The sequence below is a fragment of the Xiphophorus hellerii genome, chromosome 24, assembly GCF_003331165.1.
Source record: "Xiphophorus hellerii strain 12219 chromosome 24, Xiphophorus_hellerii-4.1, whole genome shotgun sequence".
Taxonomy (NCBI): Eukaryota; Metazoa; Chordata; class Actinopteri; order Cyprinodontiformes; family Poeciliidae; genus Xiphophorus; species Xiphophorus hellerii.
Genome location: NC_045695.1, coordinates 14,069,721 through 14,087,204, shown reverse-complemented (window position 1 = coordinate 14,087,204; position 17,484 = coordinate 14,069,721). Strand labels below are relative to the sequence as shown.

The 17,484-nt window shown below is 35.6% G+C and overlaps 2 protein-coding genes across 5 annotated transcripts in view; both read left to right on the top strand.

The window, feature by feature from the left end:
* Positions 1-17,484, top strand: part of LOC116715903 (neural cell adhesion molecule 2-like) — a 288,491-nt gene that overhangs the window by 229,191 nt on the left and 41,816 nt on the right. For all 4 annotated transcript variants that reach the window (XM_032556645.1, XM_032556643.1, XM_032556642.1 and 1 more), the window contains exons 6-7: positions 8,116-8,233; positions 14,025-14,194. In XM_032556645.1, coding sequence (XP_032412536.1) covers positions 8,116-8,233; positions 14,025-14,194 — 288 coding nt within the window. The remainder of the gene's footprint in view (positions 1-8,115; positions 8,234-14,024; positions 14,195-17,484) is intronic.
* The window catches only part of LOC116715496 (neural cell adhesion molecule 2-like), a 200,905-nt gene that overhangs the window by 143,770 nt on the left and 39,651 nt on the right, over positions 1-17,484 (top strand). Inside the window, exons 9-10 of the mRNA XM_032555907.1 lie at positions 8,116-8,233; positions 14,025-14,194. Of these exons, the coding sequence (XP_032411798.1) occupies positions 8,116-8,233; positions 14,025-14,194 (288 nt within the window). The remainder of the gene's footprint in view (positions 1-8,115; positions 8,234-14,024; positions 14,195-17,484) is intronic.

The window sequence follows — 17,484 nt, the reverse complement described above, 5'->3', positions numbered from 1 at the left end:
CAGCGGCTGTGCTAACAGGAATCAATGTCCAGTCCAGTTTTTCAGACAAAGACGCCTTTAAGGTGGCGGTCACACCTCAGCAGAGGTGAAGCCCAAAGAAACTCTGCTGCAACATCAGTTAACTTCTCAGCCTTTCTTCCTCCTCCGTCCTCCGGCAAAAAAGAAAAGAAAAACAGCATTTATGTCTCATTTTTCTCCCATCGGTTTGTCTGCTTTGCCTCGCCTGGGCTGTGTCCCTCGGCGCTGCAGCAGAGAACAATAAACAGTTTGCAGCTGATTGATAAAACATCTAGTCTGTTGCGCTCATTGACAAACTTGGGCCTCCCAGCGATCTCTTCTATCTCTTTCTACTTGTGCTGTTTGACCGTTTCTCGCCTTTAAAGTTGATGAAGTTCCCAGGTGTCACTGAACTCTACAACCTGGAGCAGAGATTTAAGGATAATTTAGCAACAAAAAAACGTTTTTTGTGTTATTTTTTACCCTTTTCTTTGAATACCCCATTTATTTCATTTCTATAGCACATTTCAGCAACGAGGAAGTTCAGAATACATCATAAAAACACAACAAATCAATAACTGAAACAACTTTTTTCCAATTGCCGTCATTACACATCAAAATGTTGGTCAATGTTTCATTTATAATGGTTCAAAAGCAAATCTAAACAAGTGAGGGTTTAACTTATAAAAATAGAAATATTCTCCATGTTGACTTCATTCTAAACTCAAATATAAACGTTCATTTTGTGGTAGAAAAACCATCAATGTCATTTTAAATCAATGACATGTATGATTTTGTAAATAATTAATTTATCAAATACTTAATAGGCTGCAACAACATTTATATTTCTATAATTATTTCTAAATATAGAAATATCTATAATTCTTAGATATTTCAATTATTTTGCTTTGATATTTTTTATGTGACTTTTGTGTTTAAGAAAGTCTAAATATTCAGTATTAAAATCTACTTCCTGGTTTTAGTCAGAATGCCAGCAGCAGCGTTCTGATTGATTTTTTTAAGATGATAAAATAATACTTTATTGATCCTGAAAGAGGTGAAACTTTGTTTGTCCCATCATAGCACACAATAAAAATGTAAAATAAGTGAATAATAAATAAAGTAATAATAATAAACATACGACAATAAATGTTAGTAATTTTAATAAGTTTATTCAGGCTATGCGTTAAAGATAAACACATGGATGAGTTTCTCTGGATCTTCCTGTAATCCTGGAAATGTTCTTCAGCTGATAGAAGGCCAACTTTGTAACCGTCTTTATGTGGCTCTGAAGGTTCAGGTCAAATTCTTAGTTTCCAGCTGTCATAGCTGTGTGCTTATTCTAGATCGTTCAAAGATAATCTACAGTTTTCTCTAAATGAAGTGTTTCAAAGAAAGTGTTCTCTGGTTTGTCGTCTTGATTAGCCGTGTTTCTCTTTTGATACAGCTTGTCTGCTAGCGCTGTTACTGCTTTAACCAGTCATGCAGAACATCTGAAAGCAGGGCTGAATTAGCTTACTGTATTCTTCCCCCCCGACGTAAAGCCATAAATATTAATGAACCACTTCAGAAAAGTGTGTGTTTTTTCCGGCAAACATGCGGCGACTGAAACTCCTCTGACCCTCAGGAGCTCCTGGCCTCCAGTGTATCATCAAAGCGGGCCGTAGATGAGAGCGATGGCATATTGACTAAAAGCGGGCCACCCACTGAATGGCTAATCAACCTGAGGGCAAAACAGCCTGGTGTTGAGAAGAATGCTGAACATTTCAGGGATTTATCTCAAATAAGCCTCATGGACGTGGAGAATTAAGAGTTTGATTTGGTGGACATAACGAGGTAATTTTGAAGTTTAATCCTGTTCTGAGTTCAGTCCGGTCCTTTTATGTCGGCGTTATGGACTCTAATGGAACAAGACGTAGCTCAGGTTTCCCCTGAGGCAGACATGTTCTGAAACTTTGACACCAACTCAGTGTGCCACAATAGGTTGACATTTTTTATAAAAACACAAAAATGTACCGAGTAGGTTCAAGTGGAAATATCTTAGTAAATTTTCAACAAGAAATATGATCTAGTTTTAAGTCAGTAATAACTAAATATTTATGAAAAAGTACTCAGATTATTTAACTTGTAACAAAACATTTTTACAACATGTTTAGTGAAATAATCTGCCAATGAAACTAGTACTTTTTCAACAATATTAAGGTTTTATTGACATTAAACAAACTCATATTTCTTGCTGAGAAATTACTTGTAAATTAGTTTTGTTTTATTTCCAGTCTACTAAGATTTTGCACTAGAAACTGGACCAAAAATATTTGCTAATATTGCCTCAAAAGTTGGTTTTCATGCATTTTTGGCCGTTTTAACCAGATATCATACTATTTCCATGTCAAGTAGAAACTTTTAACTTTAGGAAACCTTTTATAGGATACTAGCAAAACAGATTATGAAGTAATTTTATGAAAGCTGTTTGTTCTGCACACCCAAACTCAATAAAAACAGTTGTCATTGGATGTAATTTTTTATAAAACCAAGAGATTCGCAAACATGGTATAAAATCCCTGTTAAACCTCTTCCAAGCCATCAATTAATTTTGTCTTAGTCATAATATTTTCAGTCAAAACAGAAAAAGCTTTCTAATTTCCATGTAGCTTTCCTCAACACGTTCACCTAATTGTTGGCTCACTCACTTGCAAACCAGAGCTTACAATTTTCCTTTCTTCTGCTGTCAGTGGAAATCACCGCTTGTGTCCTTCAATATTTCTTCACTTACTTTTTCTTGACATAAATCACAATCAGGAAAGGAGTATAAATACTTATTTATATAAATAAAAGCTGACTTGGTTCCAGCGCTAATCCAGAAAGCAAAACTTTCAGTGGTTTTTCAGAAGATTTCACAACTTCTAGCCTATTTGCATGTAAAGGAAAACAAATTCTGGAGCTTTTGAAATCAGTCCAAGTGACTTGTCACTTTTAAAATAAGATTACCGTGTTTGTTCAAGTTTGTGGGAACGACTTTAAGCCTCACATTATCTCCACCAATCGTCTGAAGTTTGAAGGATATGACTAATACATGAAGAATTCATTTAGCTTGCCAGATTCCTTTTGGATGCGTCCAGCCTGTTGCCGGTTTGCTCTTTTGAAGTCTCTCAGCTTGGCAGTGTCTCATTAACGCGGCTCCTTCAGCGAGGCGCGCTGACGCCTGAGGACGACACTGGAGAACAGCTGCTTTTGAAATCAATGGTTTTGATCAGAGATTAGCTCATTTTCAACCTGGTGAAGCTTCATTCTGCTCTAATGTTTGGGTTCTTCCTGCTTTCTTACTATGAGATGGTTTCAGAATCACAAAATAAGAGATTCTTTGATTAAAAAGCTGAATAGGCCATTTTAAAAATGTCAGAAAAGGGAATTTGTTCTTCAGATTTGACTTGGACTTGTGTCTCATTGGTGAGTGAAAGGAAGCTACAGACTTCAGCTTTTACTTTGAAAGGATAATCTTGATTATTAGGTGATATGTTTTGGATTATTATGGGATGTTTATGACTCATAATCTGTTCATGTTAGCCTTCACTTCATAATAACAAACCCCATGTTAAACGGATCATTTAGGGAACAAATTACATGTAGCTTAGCTGCTAAGCTACCTGCAATATTATGAGTAGAGTTGGGTAGTAAAAGTTAAAAAAATTACTTTTAGGAGTATTTTTACTACGCTCTACTTTCTGCTTTAACTTCAGTAATTTTATTATGAAATATCTCTACTATTACTTGAGTAATATTTTCCTCCCACTGAATGAAAAACAAACATGTTTTAATCAGTTTTTTATTGATTTGGAAAATTTTTCTTTGGCCTGATTTTGTCATTTTTTGTTACTTATATGAATTATTGTCATTTTAAAATACCAAACTTTCCACCTACCTTTATATTTTGGTCCGTCTGATGATGTAATTTTTAAATATTAAATGATTGATAATTTGATCATTTACTCAGTATTTTTACCAAATACATTTTTATTCCAGTAATTTCTTGGATGGCTACTTTTTACTCTTCAGTAAAATATTTGGGTACTTTACTCACCTCTGATTATGAATTACTTCCTGCCGGAAAGATCAAAATAAAAGCACTTCCTGTTTTGTTTATTCTGAAACACTCATTTATTTACTTATCTTTACTATTTATAATTGAGAACAAAAGCTTTAAATGTTGATTTAATATTGTTTCCCAATCAAATAAAAATTATCATTACTTTTAATCTAACTAAATATTTAGAGATTATACGATTATTTCAATTTGTGAGTTACACGCAGTCACTCAAATTTAGGAAAACGTAACACCTCTTTGCAAGTGTCGAGCATTAGGATTGATGATTGTTTTGCAGTCACATTATTATTAATTATTTGAATTGTAATAAATTTCTCATCAAAAGTGCAAAGTTTCATTTGATTTTGTGGTTGTCGTTTAGCTTAACTTTTAAAAAACACTCAATCACTTCAGGTTAGATGGTTATAAAACACAAAACAAAATTAAATTTCCAGTGCAATTACATCCTACTTACCCTAATGTGTTGTAATGGGTTGCTGTGAACCGAGATGCATTATTTTTATAATAACAACCGATAGCAGCTTTCTCACTGACACCTTGCATTATTAAGCCTTTGCTTTGTGCCGATTCCCTCAGACTGTAATCAGATTTCATTATGCATATTGTGTAAGAGAAGCTGCAGTTCCGGTTGATAAATATTCCCGTCCTGAAGCTGCAGTCTGAGCTTTACTCACGGCTCCGTTTCAGAGGAAAGGGATTGTTTCTGCCTTCTAGGAACAAAATGGAGAGAGGAGTTTGGTGACTTTTAGCATTTAAGAATATGAACAAAAGAAAAGATTTGTGTTTTTGTTTCTCAGGTTTGCTTGAAAACAAATTAAAGCAACAATTTTGCCCTTTTTAATTACTTTTAGGCACATTGAGTTTTTTAAATTTAACAGCCTCACTTTTTAGAGTTGCCTCTGAAAAATAGATTAATTTTGGTCTAAATTATAACAATTTGTTACTTCTATTTATTCTGCCACTGTAACCTAATGATTCTTTTTATTTTATGTTTTTATTACGTTAAACATTTTGTTGCTGAAATGTGTTGTACTAATCAATTTGACTTTATGACATTTTTGTTTGAATGCCAAAGTTGGTTTTAATAATTTTATAATAAATACTGAAAACCATTGAATATTTAGACTTTCTTAAACACGAGAGCCACATTTTTAAAAAAGTGAAATTATTGAATTGTTTAAAAATTATGAGACTTTTTGTTGCTGCTGATGTTGGAGCCTATTTAGTATTTGACAAATTATTTGCAAAATAATTCTTAATATATACAAATGGTTGAAAATCTTCCTTTTTATTATTATTATTTTTTTGTTTAAGGTTTCCTGTTGTGATTAAGAAGAAAAGGCAGCTGTGAAAAACAGTTTTTCTACCACAAAATTAACGTTTATATTTGAATTTTGAATGAAGTAAACCAGGTTATTTTTATAAGTAAAGTTAAACTCTTTTTGAATCCAGAACCTCCTCAGAAACTACTCTGACATTCTTTATTTCATTTTTTTAAAGCTAAATATGAAGAGATCGTAGCCATGACAGTAGCTTTGTTTTGTTTTTCAGCCCTCTGATAAAAAAGAAACCAAAAAACTTTGGTTGAATTGCTTCTCCAGCTGTAGTTGCTCCAGCGTCGGCCATTTTTCTGCACGTCATAATCATCCCCAAACTGGAGAGAGTAAACATCCAGAGCGCCACTAAGCTGCTCCAAACACGCTTAATCACTTCTTGAGATTGGGAAGGGTGGCAGCACTGGGAGTAGTGGGAGCAGAGGCACAGCGTAAATATGTGCTGGAGAAATGGGTTGATTTGCTTCATTTACATTCAAGCGCCATGAAGTTGTCGTTCCCTTGTCAGCGCGACGGGGAATAAAGATGAGAGCGAGGTTGCTCTCCTTCTGTTGGTTGATAAAACGACAGGCGGCAGGTGACAGGGACTCCCTGCGTGTTGCTGACAGCTCTCACCCAGCGCCGTTGATAAAGTCATCAGGGCTTTTGCTGTAACAATGCTGCTGTTTGCAGATTAGTGAGACACGCTGTATTTACAGTATGTGGCTCGTCTAACAGGAAAGTCGCTTCTACTCCCATAAAATACATGTCACCGAAAGATGGATAATTATTTCCTGCATCATATAGACCGTCACAGTGTGACGTCACGTCCCCTGCTTCCTGTTAGAGGGCAAAAAGCTGCTCGCTAACAATGACTAGCATTGGTTTTAGCTGTTAAGTTATCGATAACGCGTGATTTATAAAAGAAAAAGGAAGGCAGTGTTTGCTACTAATATTCAACACTGTAATAACTAAACAACAAGGTTAGGAAAAAGTTTTAATTAAGAAAAAAAAACAGTGCAAGAGATGGACGGAAGTAGCTCAGTTATGCTAGCTTGACTATGACAACCGTAACATATAGAAGTGATGTGGAATTTAGTGTTTTGGTTTAGTTATAAATAAAAAAGGCGACTTAAACACACCAACTCTAACAGATCATCAGTGGAATTGCACTGTTAGATTAACTAATAGCATCGGTAGCTAATGTACCACTGATGTGTTAGATTAGCTAATTGCAGCAGTAGCTAATCTACCACAGCGATCACTTATTAATAATCGCAAAATAAACATCAAGCCTAAAAATATGAAACTATAACGGACTGAATGTTTTGTTCTTTGTGTGGGAGTGTTTTTGTTCTTTGGTGTTGAATCCTGAGGCATATTGTGGCGTTGTTGTAAGTTGCTATGGCAACAAGTTTGTGTGTAGCGTAGCCGACACAGATGGCGAGGAAAAAAAGTGGTTTTGAGTTGTTCTTCAACAGTTTTTCTGTGTTATTTTTCCCTTTGCTGCACTGAATTAATAATCCCTACATCTACAGGTTTCATTTAGTTAACGGGATTGACTTTCAAGAAGTAATTATTAATGCCATCAATCTGGGAAGGATTAATAGGGCAATTTCCAAACCATTTAAAGTCGTCATTTTACATTGAGTAAGATTATTAACAAGAGGAAAACTTTGAAGATTTTATATGTATACTCTCAAATTTATTGTACTTGTGATGTTGAGAAATTGCAAAAAAAAAAAAAACACAAGTTCCTTTTCAGACTGAGTTTGTTTAACTTTCTTGATAGTTTAATTAAAAAACAAAGTTTAAAGACAGAATGACTTAATAATTCAGAAATTGGCCTGTGTGTCTCACTCTCTCAAAGGGACATTCACGTCACAAAGTGCTTTTTTTTTTGTCAGAAATCATTTTTTTCCCTTGCCGTCTTCATTTACTGTCACTCGGTGATTTTTACACCTCTGAATTATTCTGCAAAGTCTTAGTTGTGTGTTTATTCCACAACAATTCAAGTAAACCTCGTAGTTTCTGAGTTGTAAGGAATTCCTCAAGGCTATGTCTTTGGTCACAATAATCTTTTATTATTTATTCTGCCAATTGAGCCATTCTTTAACCAGAGAAATGTTCCTTTCCATCTCTTTAAAGTAGCAGTGTCAGTATAAAAATCATTGTCTCAAAGGTAAAAATGAATTGGTGGATTTTCTTTTCTCTCTATGCACTTTGGAAAGAAAATAACATTCATGCTGCTTGTCCTTCAAACTCCTAATCTAATAACCACACAAGTGTCTCTATTGAGCCACAGAAATCGGCCTGACGTGATCAGCTGCCTGAGCTCAGGCCTTATGAATCAGACAGGAAGCAAAGACTCTCCGTTTTCCTCTGATTCGAACACGTTTCTGTCTTGTCTCCGTTCGAGTGGATTTAGCCGAGCATTTCAGAAGCAGAAAACAACATAATCGTTTCACATCCTTGTGTGTTTTCACCAAAGCTGGGTCAAAATGTCAACGGGAATCCCAGTGGGAATTACAAACATCCATAGCATTTCCAGGAAGTCCCAACAGATTGCTAACAATGCCAGTTTCTTGCATATGTATTCAGAAGGTGTTTCTACGGCTTCATGGAAACTGACATTTCTCGCAGAACGTTTAGTTTTCATCCCCTCAGCAGAATGTGTGACTCCTTGTTTCTGTTTGTGTGCAGTTCCTCCGTCGTTATCGGTCTTCCAGCAGTCCTTCAACGCCACAGCCGACTACCAGGAATCAGTCACCTTTACTTGCATCACTTCTGGATCTCCTGATCCTCTGGTCACATGGCACAGGTAATCCTTTTCATACATAAGTTTCTTTATGAAATAAACCTTGTGTCAAAAGTTATTAAAATTAAGATTTCCAAAGGTATCGAGAAACTTTGCTTCAAAATACGCATTTTTGTGGTTGTTGCGTTATTTCGTCACAATAACAAAATATACTGGACGATAAATTGTCCCAGAACTTAAAGCGATAAACGATAATACTTTTATTTTAAGAGAATTTTTAAGTAATGGCAAGAACAGACTCTCAAAGATAAATTAACTTTAAATTCTAGTGAATATTTAACGCTGGAACTGGAAGATAATTTAAACATCAAACATAAATAAACAAAACAACAAATAAAATGAATTATGAAGTTTGTGTAAAGAAAATTGCCCTTCACAATAAAGCCTAAACACTAGAATGAAGATTTCTATCATTCAGCTTTGCTTGTGCCCCCACCAGGCTTAGCATTGTTAATTCATTAGCTTCTTTTTATAATCGCCCTTTTTAAAGACTGTATAGTTGGTGTTTAGGTATTAATCTCAGGTGATATTTTCTGCATGTCATTTAAAGTTCATGAACTGGAAGCATACAGTTTCTACTATCATGCTTGTCTTTTACCCATAACTCACACACTAGATTCAGTACTTGTATATTCAGTTGCAGACAACAAAGATATCATGTTGCAGTTCCAATTAAGGATTCTGCAATCCGCCCTCACACATCACCTCCAACAGCTGCAGAAAAAGATCAAATGTCAAACAGCAGCGGTGCGAGAATTTGCACCAGAAGTAGTTGACACTCTGCTATCCGCTCTTCTCTCCAACATCCAGCAATTAGCTCGCTCCCACTCAGCAGACAATTGTGAAAAGCTCTTTGCACCTGAGCATCTGTTGATATCATTTATGGGGTTTCAATTGTAGGTCATATTGTTTTCACTACACCATCTTTTCTGTCGCTTTCTGTCGTTCTGCCTTTTGTCTAAACGGAGCACAGAGGCGGTGTTTTCTACGACTATTTTCATCGCTGCGAACTGTAAAGATGTCACAAATAGTTGTAACTGTGACACGCTTTGCTGCTCCGGCGGGTTTCTCTGCGACGTGTTTTACACAATGTACTGAAGTGAACAGAAATCGATGGTTCTCAGGAAGAAAACAGTCTAAAAATGAAGAAACTCACTGCAGGTGAGATTTAATTTGATGGAAATGGTTAAAAAAAAAAAAATTTCCAGATTTTTAGGCACTAATAGCAAAGACGTAACAATCCTTTTAACAAATTCACCTTTTACCACATTAGAATAATCACATTAGAAAATCCAACCGTTACTTTGAGTAGACTGATTAAGTGCAAGAATTTGCAGGGTTTTAGCGCCTATGCTAGTAATAATTAACAAGTAAAACCTCTTTTGTCAAAAGGACAACATTTAATCTTCTCTGGTTATATTTGAGCAAACATAATGTGATCTTTAACCATTTCTCTCATCCTCTTTCCATCTCATCAAACATGTGTTCAGGATTCGAGTTTAAGAGTCATAACATCGAAGATTTGTTTATTTATTTAAATTTATTCAAGTCTCCTAATATGTCAATTAATCTTTCAAAATAATCCACTCCATTTAGCGATTACATAATAAGTTTTTACATGTTACATGGTAAAGTAATGGAGTAAAGTCCATTTTTGCATTTGTGATGGTAGAACAGAACCAGTGTATCACTTGTAGATGAAATTAAATGTTAATTTTAGCAACTTTGCAACCAGAAAATGTTGCTCCATTTTCCCAAGTTTGAGTTTGAAGATAGTTTTTATCTCCTTTTTTAATGAAATCTTGAGTTAATTACTGTACTATTGGGAGTATTCACTTTTAACTTTTTAATATAGAATAGAATATATCTGCACAAACCTTTATTAACAGTTTGTATGTCTCAAATCAGACAAAAAAAACCAAAATAGAAATAGTGCAAGAATTCATATACTTGTCATTTTAACAACAGGTCAAAAGGATTGAGGAGAAGATTACATTTAATTTGTTTTGCGTTTAAATTACTATAATTTTTCAGCCTAAGAGAGTGCAAAGTGATGCCATTATTACGCTGCATATGTCATATTGTTTAACCGATTTAAAACATTTTCTCAAGAAGTAGATGAGTTAGGAAAACAAAGCTGTGCTCCGGATGTAGGGGTTGAATTTCTCCAGCGTTGAAGTTTGACAGAGAAATCGATCGTAAAAAAACACAAAAAGTTTGAATCTCTGGGTGAGACGCAACCTGAAGACTCCACAGCTGGAAACACCTCGACTTTGTACATCTTTCCAACTCAAACTCACTTTTTCTTTAAATTCAGGGTTTGGATCAGTAAAATCTAGGTTTAAATGATTAAAGTAACAGGGAATAGTGTTGACTGACGTGGTTATTTTAGAAAAGGCCATTGGAACAAGATGCCTGTGAGCAAAAATACATCCTGATTAGCTTCTTGTTTTATCCACTCACCTGGATTTCTAATTAAAGAAGGTGAGCTACTGACTAGAAAGTGGCTCCCTGAGCTCATATTTTTTCTGTAAACTGCTGTTTTCCATAATTTTCTTAACTCTGATGCTCCAGTAAAGTATCCAGAAAACATATTCAAGTAAAAGTAGCACTACTTCAACACGTTTTTACTCAAGTAAAGGTAAATAGTAGCCATCCAAGAAGTAAGAATAAAAAAGTATCTGGTAAAAAGTACAGAGTATCTGATCAAATTATTATTCAATATTTTAAAATTACATCATAAGATGGACCAAAATATAAAGTAAAGTGCAAATTTTGGTATTTTAAGAACCAAAATGACAATAATTTATGTAATTAACAAAAAATAAGAAAATCAGGCCAAAGAAACTTTTTCCAAATCAATAAAAATGTATGAAATTTGAACAAAAACTGCAGGTGTGTGTCTGGTGAACAAACATGTTTTGGTTAAAACATGTTTGTTCTTCATTCAGTGGGTAGGAAATCCAGAAATTTTACTCAAGCAAGAGAAGAAATACTTCATTATAAAATTACTCACTCAAAAGTAAAAAGTAAAAATACTCTTAAAAGTAACTTTTTTCGTTAAAAGCTCCTCAAGTAAAATTAACTCTGCCGTTAATGGATGACAGTCTTACTCAGTGACAGATGAATATTGCTGGTTTGAATCTGGTTACCTTAGGCTATATAGCATAAAATGTGTCTTTTGGTTTTTATATTAATTTTTATACTCTAGTCTCTCCCATAAAATCTGACTTGTTAACTTCTACTAAAGAATAAAAGGCTCTGAAAAATATTTGGGCTCTGTCCTGTGGATATAATCACTCAGCGGCTTGTTTGACTGCCGCTAATCCAGGTACTACATATTCTGCTACGCATTAGTATTCCAATAATCAAATAAAAGCCATTTCAGCGGTAGATAATCAACAGACCCACTGACTGGAACAGTGGAGGTGTGTTTCCAGCCTGCAGGTCACTCACACACTTCACCAGCAAACAAAGAAAACGTCTTTGACGCCAACAACAAATCACAACCCAATTTAGTTTTTGCTTCTGATCTCACGCCTCCCAGCATATTCCAGCCTCACAACTGCATTTCCTGTCAGAGTGAGGCTTCACCTCGTCCACTGTGCATCTTTGGTAATAGACTACCTGTCAGCAGTCAGTCAGTATAATGACATCCACTGCTGTGGCGCGTCTTGGACTGCCCACCGCTAAGATGACGCTTCTCTTCATTTCCTCTCCACCTCGTAAAGTTATTATTACTTTGCTTTGGTGTTTCCTCCACCGACTTTAAATGAGACTTTTCCTACAAGACGAGGAGGCTGGCTTTGTTTAGAGACATGTATAGCTCTATAAATATAGATTCAACTACACATGTAGGCAAGTTGTAGGCTTGTCCAGATGGAAATACATATTTGTTTAAATGCATACAGCTATGCTGAAAAAACTAAGATTACCCTCCTTTAATTTTTTAAGTTTATGACAAAATATTTTTAAAAATGTAACGGGAGAAGGTTTTTATGCAATTATTAAAATCTGAACTTGAGTACTGTTATTTAAGAAACAAAAATATGGAAGCTTTGTGCAAAAAACTAACCCATAATTCATCAGCTTATAGAACCACTTATTTTATATAGTTGGTTGAGTTCATCAAGATTACGATAATAAATCAATCAATAGATAAGACATTTGCTAGAATATTCAATAATTTCACTGAAATTATCCAGAAACGTACAGCATTCTGGGAAATGTAGGCAGAGGAAAGACTTTAGCTGCTCAACCTCATGGCTAGCTAAGCTACAATGGTGGAAACAACTAACTCTCTCGCTCCATGGTTACCTAGCAACTCACTCATTCTTTGGTTGCCTAGCAACAACCTGCTGAGTAACTTGCGCAGTAGCAGTTTCACCACTGTGTCTTCTAATGCTGCGTTCACACCAAACGTGATCTGAGCGTCAGGCGCGTCTGGTTTCCATTCAAAGTCTATGTGGAGACGCGTCGAGGACCTTATTGAAGCATTTCGAGCGTTTGATGAGCATTTGACGCTGGAGTTGGAAAATCTGAACTTTCGCCGCTCAATACGGAGCAGCAACCAATCAGAGAGTCTCCTCTATTAATGTAGTGACCTGTAGTTGGTGCCAGGAGATGCAGGTTCCGTTAGCAGGTCGTCCAAATGGGCTTGGTCAAGATGAAAACAGCGTTGACAGCGAACATTGTCAGCGCCCAGCTAGCTTGTGAAACTCATAAAACCTCTGAATTATCTCGTAAATTCAAACACACGTCCGATTGCCACATCTTGTCGATTTCAGTAAATAAAACCCAGACACACTCAATATTTCATCAGCCATTGTTCAAAGTAACTGGAAGAGGAAACCAGCAAGAGGCTCCTCCTTACACGCCATTACCAGCTGTTGACGATGTTTGTTCAATAAAAACTGAACACAAAATGTTCAGCAAAGACATCTGAGGTACATCTGTGATTGCAGAAATGTTTCACCACATAATATTTTGGTGCAACTCAATTTCGTTCTCCATACTACAGAGAGACTGGTGATGGAAAACAACGGCTCGTCCCGACGAGCTTCTAGAGCCATTTTGACAAATGCAAAATGTCAAATGCACAGGCGTTGAACTTGAAGCACTAGACGTGTTTTTGACGTGTTTGGTGTGATTGCAGCATTACTGGTTAAAAGTAAAAACAACAAAATGTGGATAAAACCGAAAAGGTCATAGCATCAGTTTGGCAGTAAGCCAGATATTTAAAACAAAAAACAAATCAATTATTATCAACATCGACTGAGAGGAAACACTTTTATTGCGATACGTTTTTCAGCCATGTTGAAATAGTTTGCAGACATGTGGACAGAAGATGCTTCAGGAACGTCATTTATGTCTCCAAAAAAGTTTTGCGACTCAGTGACTCATTTGATGTTGTTTTGTCTAAATCTGCTCCAGAAATTTGACATTTTCCCCCCAATAAAATCCGACTCTTACCCCTGTGGATTACACGGCTGGTTAAACAGCCACAAATAAACAAGCGGGGGAGGCAGCAAACCTGCTTCTCACCATTGTGCTTCTGCTTGGAAGCCTTAATATAGACATGGATCAATTTAGATGCTTGTTTTTTCCCCCTGATTAATTTTCCAACAGAGTCCAATGTAGAAAAGACATTAAGTCAGCACAGTTTCAGTGCATCAGGGGGGCGATTTTAGCAAGTGCTGCAGTCCAGAGGTAATTGTAGATAAATTTGAGAGAGGATATTTTTATTTTGTGAAGTGTGGAAGGTCTGAAGGTGTTAGTTTCTGTGTTTGTGCAGGAAGGGGCAGCAGCTGGAGCCTTCAGAGAAGTACATTTTCAGCCAGCTGGAGGGCGGACACAGCATGCTGACCATCCGAAACATCCGGCAGGCCGACGGAGGAACGTTCTCCTGCAAGGCCTCCAACAAGGCCGGCTTCCAGGAGAGAGAACTTCTGCTCAAAGTGTTCGGTGAGAAAGTCAACAGTTATTGAATCTGAAATGTTTCCAAGTGTTAGAAACCAGTAAAAATCTTTCAGAAGGAGCAGATTGTCTCCTCAACATATTTATTACCAATTGAACTGAGATTTCATTAACCAAAAGAGTTGAATGGTTATTCAGAGTGTTAATAAAATAACAAGAACTAGTTTTAAATTTAGTTCATCTGGCTACAAATGAACTGGTTCACTATCTAAAGATTCTGAATATATATATAATTTACAAAATTTTCAAATTGTTTTCAAAATATTTAGAACCAACATGTTCAACTAATTGTGAATCACTTTAAAGTTTATGAGATGAAAACTTTCTTTTAGTTTAAAGTTCTTAAAAATGTGAGTGCCACTCATTTAAACTCTAATATATTTTTCATAAATTAAGTTTTTTTTTAAACCCAGGAGGTTTAACTGCTTAAAGGTCATATTTTTGTGTTCCCTTTTTCTCAAATATTAGTGTAAACCTTTATATTTGTTGTACCTACATTAAGTGATTTTTAAAAATATAGGAGTTTAAATCAAAATAGGCTGCATAAGGTCACTTTATTGTTATTTATTAATCAACCATACAGAATACAGAATAGAGTAATTCTATTTTCCTGTTCTGTTATCTGGTGTATCTCCAGCAAATCCAGATGTAATAGCGTTATCCATTACAGTGAGGAGTGTTTTATGTCCATCCATAAAGTTTTATGGTGAGGACGCTCACAATCTTCTTTTATCCTAAAACAGTTTTTCAAAACCGTCAGAGTCCAAACATGCCCGCCAGCCCACACCACCACCAACGGCTGCTGAAAAGAAATATCTCATTTATCGCTTCATATTTCGACCACTTCGCATAAATAAAAAAAATTCAATTTCTAATTTCATGAACCTGCTGGCTATTTGCTCTGATATTCCTCTCGTAGAGGTATGTGGAGAAACGCTTGTTCGTCAAAATGCGCATTTTAATGGGGCAAAGCTAAGCAGCAGGGAGGAGCTCTCCTTTTTGACTGCACTGTAGGGAAATGCTGTTGTAAGTTAGTTTTATTACTCCTGACAGCAAAGGCGGAAAGAAAACGGGTCATTTACTGTAAATTAGACGAGATACTTGCAGGTGTGTTCGCCTTTTGTTCACCATCAGATAATCTGACACACCATACACAGTTAGATTAGTTTTCTGAGCACTTTCTGTGAATGTTGGAGTTCTCCTTATTCTTATTCCACATGTGTAGACATTAGCGCTGACATCTGGGCCCAGAGTTTCTTCTGAAGCAGCCCTTGAGCTGTAAATGAGAGCGTTCTGTCAGTCTTCAGGGATTATTCCTGCTCGTTTTGCTTTCAGGCTCCTGAGTCGTGTGTGTCTGTAAGAAACGAATCCACACAGTGAGGGAACATCTGCATGCATCTGCATGCTGCTGGTGTGTCTGGGTTAGACACGCCAGCAGCGTGGCTTCAGGGATGTCTCAGTTCCCACCTCGGCGTGGTCCATGCTGAAACTTACTAAAATATTATGCAGATAAAAAAATTACGTTAGCAACTTGTTAAACTTTTCTTCAGGCTGCAAAAATTACCTGCAGGTTTAGATTCTTCGACTCCTAATGTGATTTATTTCACAACCAACTGAAATAAGACAAGACTTTGTGTTTTATTTTTATTTTTTTTTGCCAAAGATAAATGTTGTGTCTTTTTGTTGTGTCAACATTTTACATGCTAACATATTAGCATGCTAGCATTAAGCGCAGTTTACTTAAATGTAGCAGCTGTATTTATTTCAAAAAGTCTTTGCTTGTTTCTCTAGACATAAATGCCTTCCAGTTAAATGGTAATGGTAATGACAATTAGCTCAAATCAACTTATCAATGTAAACAATGGGAAACTGAGAAGCTAGCTGCTAGCATTGCTAGGTTAAAGCAAGCTAAACTACATCAATTGCGAACATATTAATCAACTAATGAAAAATATTAAAATTCTATGCTGAATCAAATAAAAATATTTGTTAGCGCCGTAATAACTTTTTCTCCAGGCTGAGCAAATTAAAATAAATTTGGATTGTTCAATTAGTAATATGTTTTATTTCACAACAAACTAAAATAAGACAAGATTTCATGGTTTTGTTTTATAATTTTGCTAAAGCTACATCTTTTGTCTCAGCCTAAAACCAAAAGTTTTTAACTTTAACTGAGTTTTACCCAAATACAGCAAGAACTGCAGGTTTATTTATTGCAGTGATTAATTTCTTTTTTTCTAGAGATTAATGTGTTTCAGTTTAAAGTGAATGATAATGAGAATATTTAAAAATTAACTTGTTTTTAATGTAAAGCGGGAAATTGAGAAGCTATCTGTTAGATTTGTCAGGTTAACAGGTCTCTCTTGTAAATAAGACATCCTCAAGTAAATTCTACTGTATAAATCAAGGTTTAATATTATTAATATTAGATTGAAACATTAATCTACATCCAATTTTAACAGGTTACCCAACTAGTGAAACTTATTTAAATTTTATGCTGATAAAAATAAAAATCTTATGTTAGCAACTTGCTAATTTTTTCTCCATGCTGAGAAAATTGCACGTAGATTTGCAGTTTGATTACTAATGATTACTACTGAAATAAGACATAAACTCTTTCATTTGCATGATTTTACTAAAGCTCCTTTTGTCTTATTTTCTCATGCTAGCATGCTAGCAATGCATGAGGCATTGCTGCATGCTCAAATATAGCAAACATTTGAACATTTAACCCAACAATAAATCAAATACAAATGGAAATTTAGATTTTTGATGTTACAAGATGAAGGAATGATTTCGTCCGTTTTAGACTCAAAAGATTTTTACTTCATTTGTCTTAGTGATGCACTTCTCTTTATACAGGTAGGTGTGTCTCTCTTATATTTATGTCCACTGGACTCAATTAGGAGTAAGATGCAGAAAGGAAGATGCACTACAGTTCAGTTTCAGGAGGAATTACAAAGGATCGGAATATTAAATGCACCGCAAGGATTTATTTTCTTCCTCCAGCAGCAATCAGGAGAAATTCATCATAGCGGCGTGGGAGATTTATCTCTGCAGACAAAATCTGAGTGTTCTGCCACTTTTTCTCTTACGGTTTCGCCAGTGGTGCGTGAAATACAATATCTGGTTTTCACATCACGACATTGTTCTCGCTTCTTTTTTTCCCTAATGAGTGGAAACATGACACACAATCCAAGGATCAGCATAAGACAAAAGAGCAAGGAAAGTAAACAACATCAGTTTTCAGCGGTTTTAAATAAACCGAAAAATGTAGA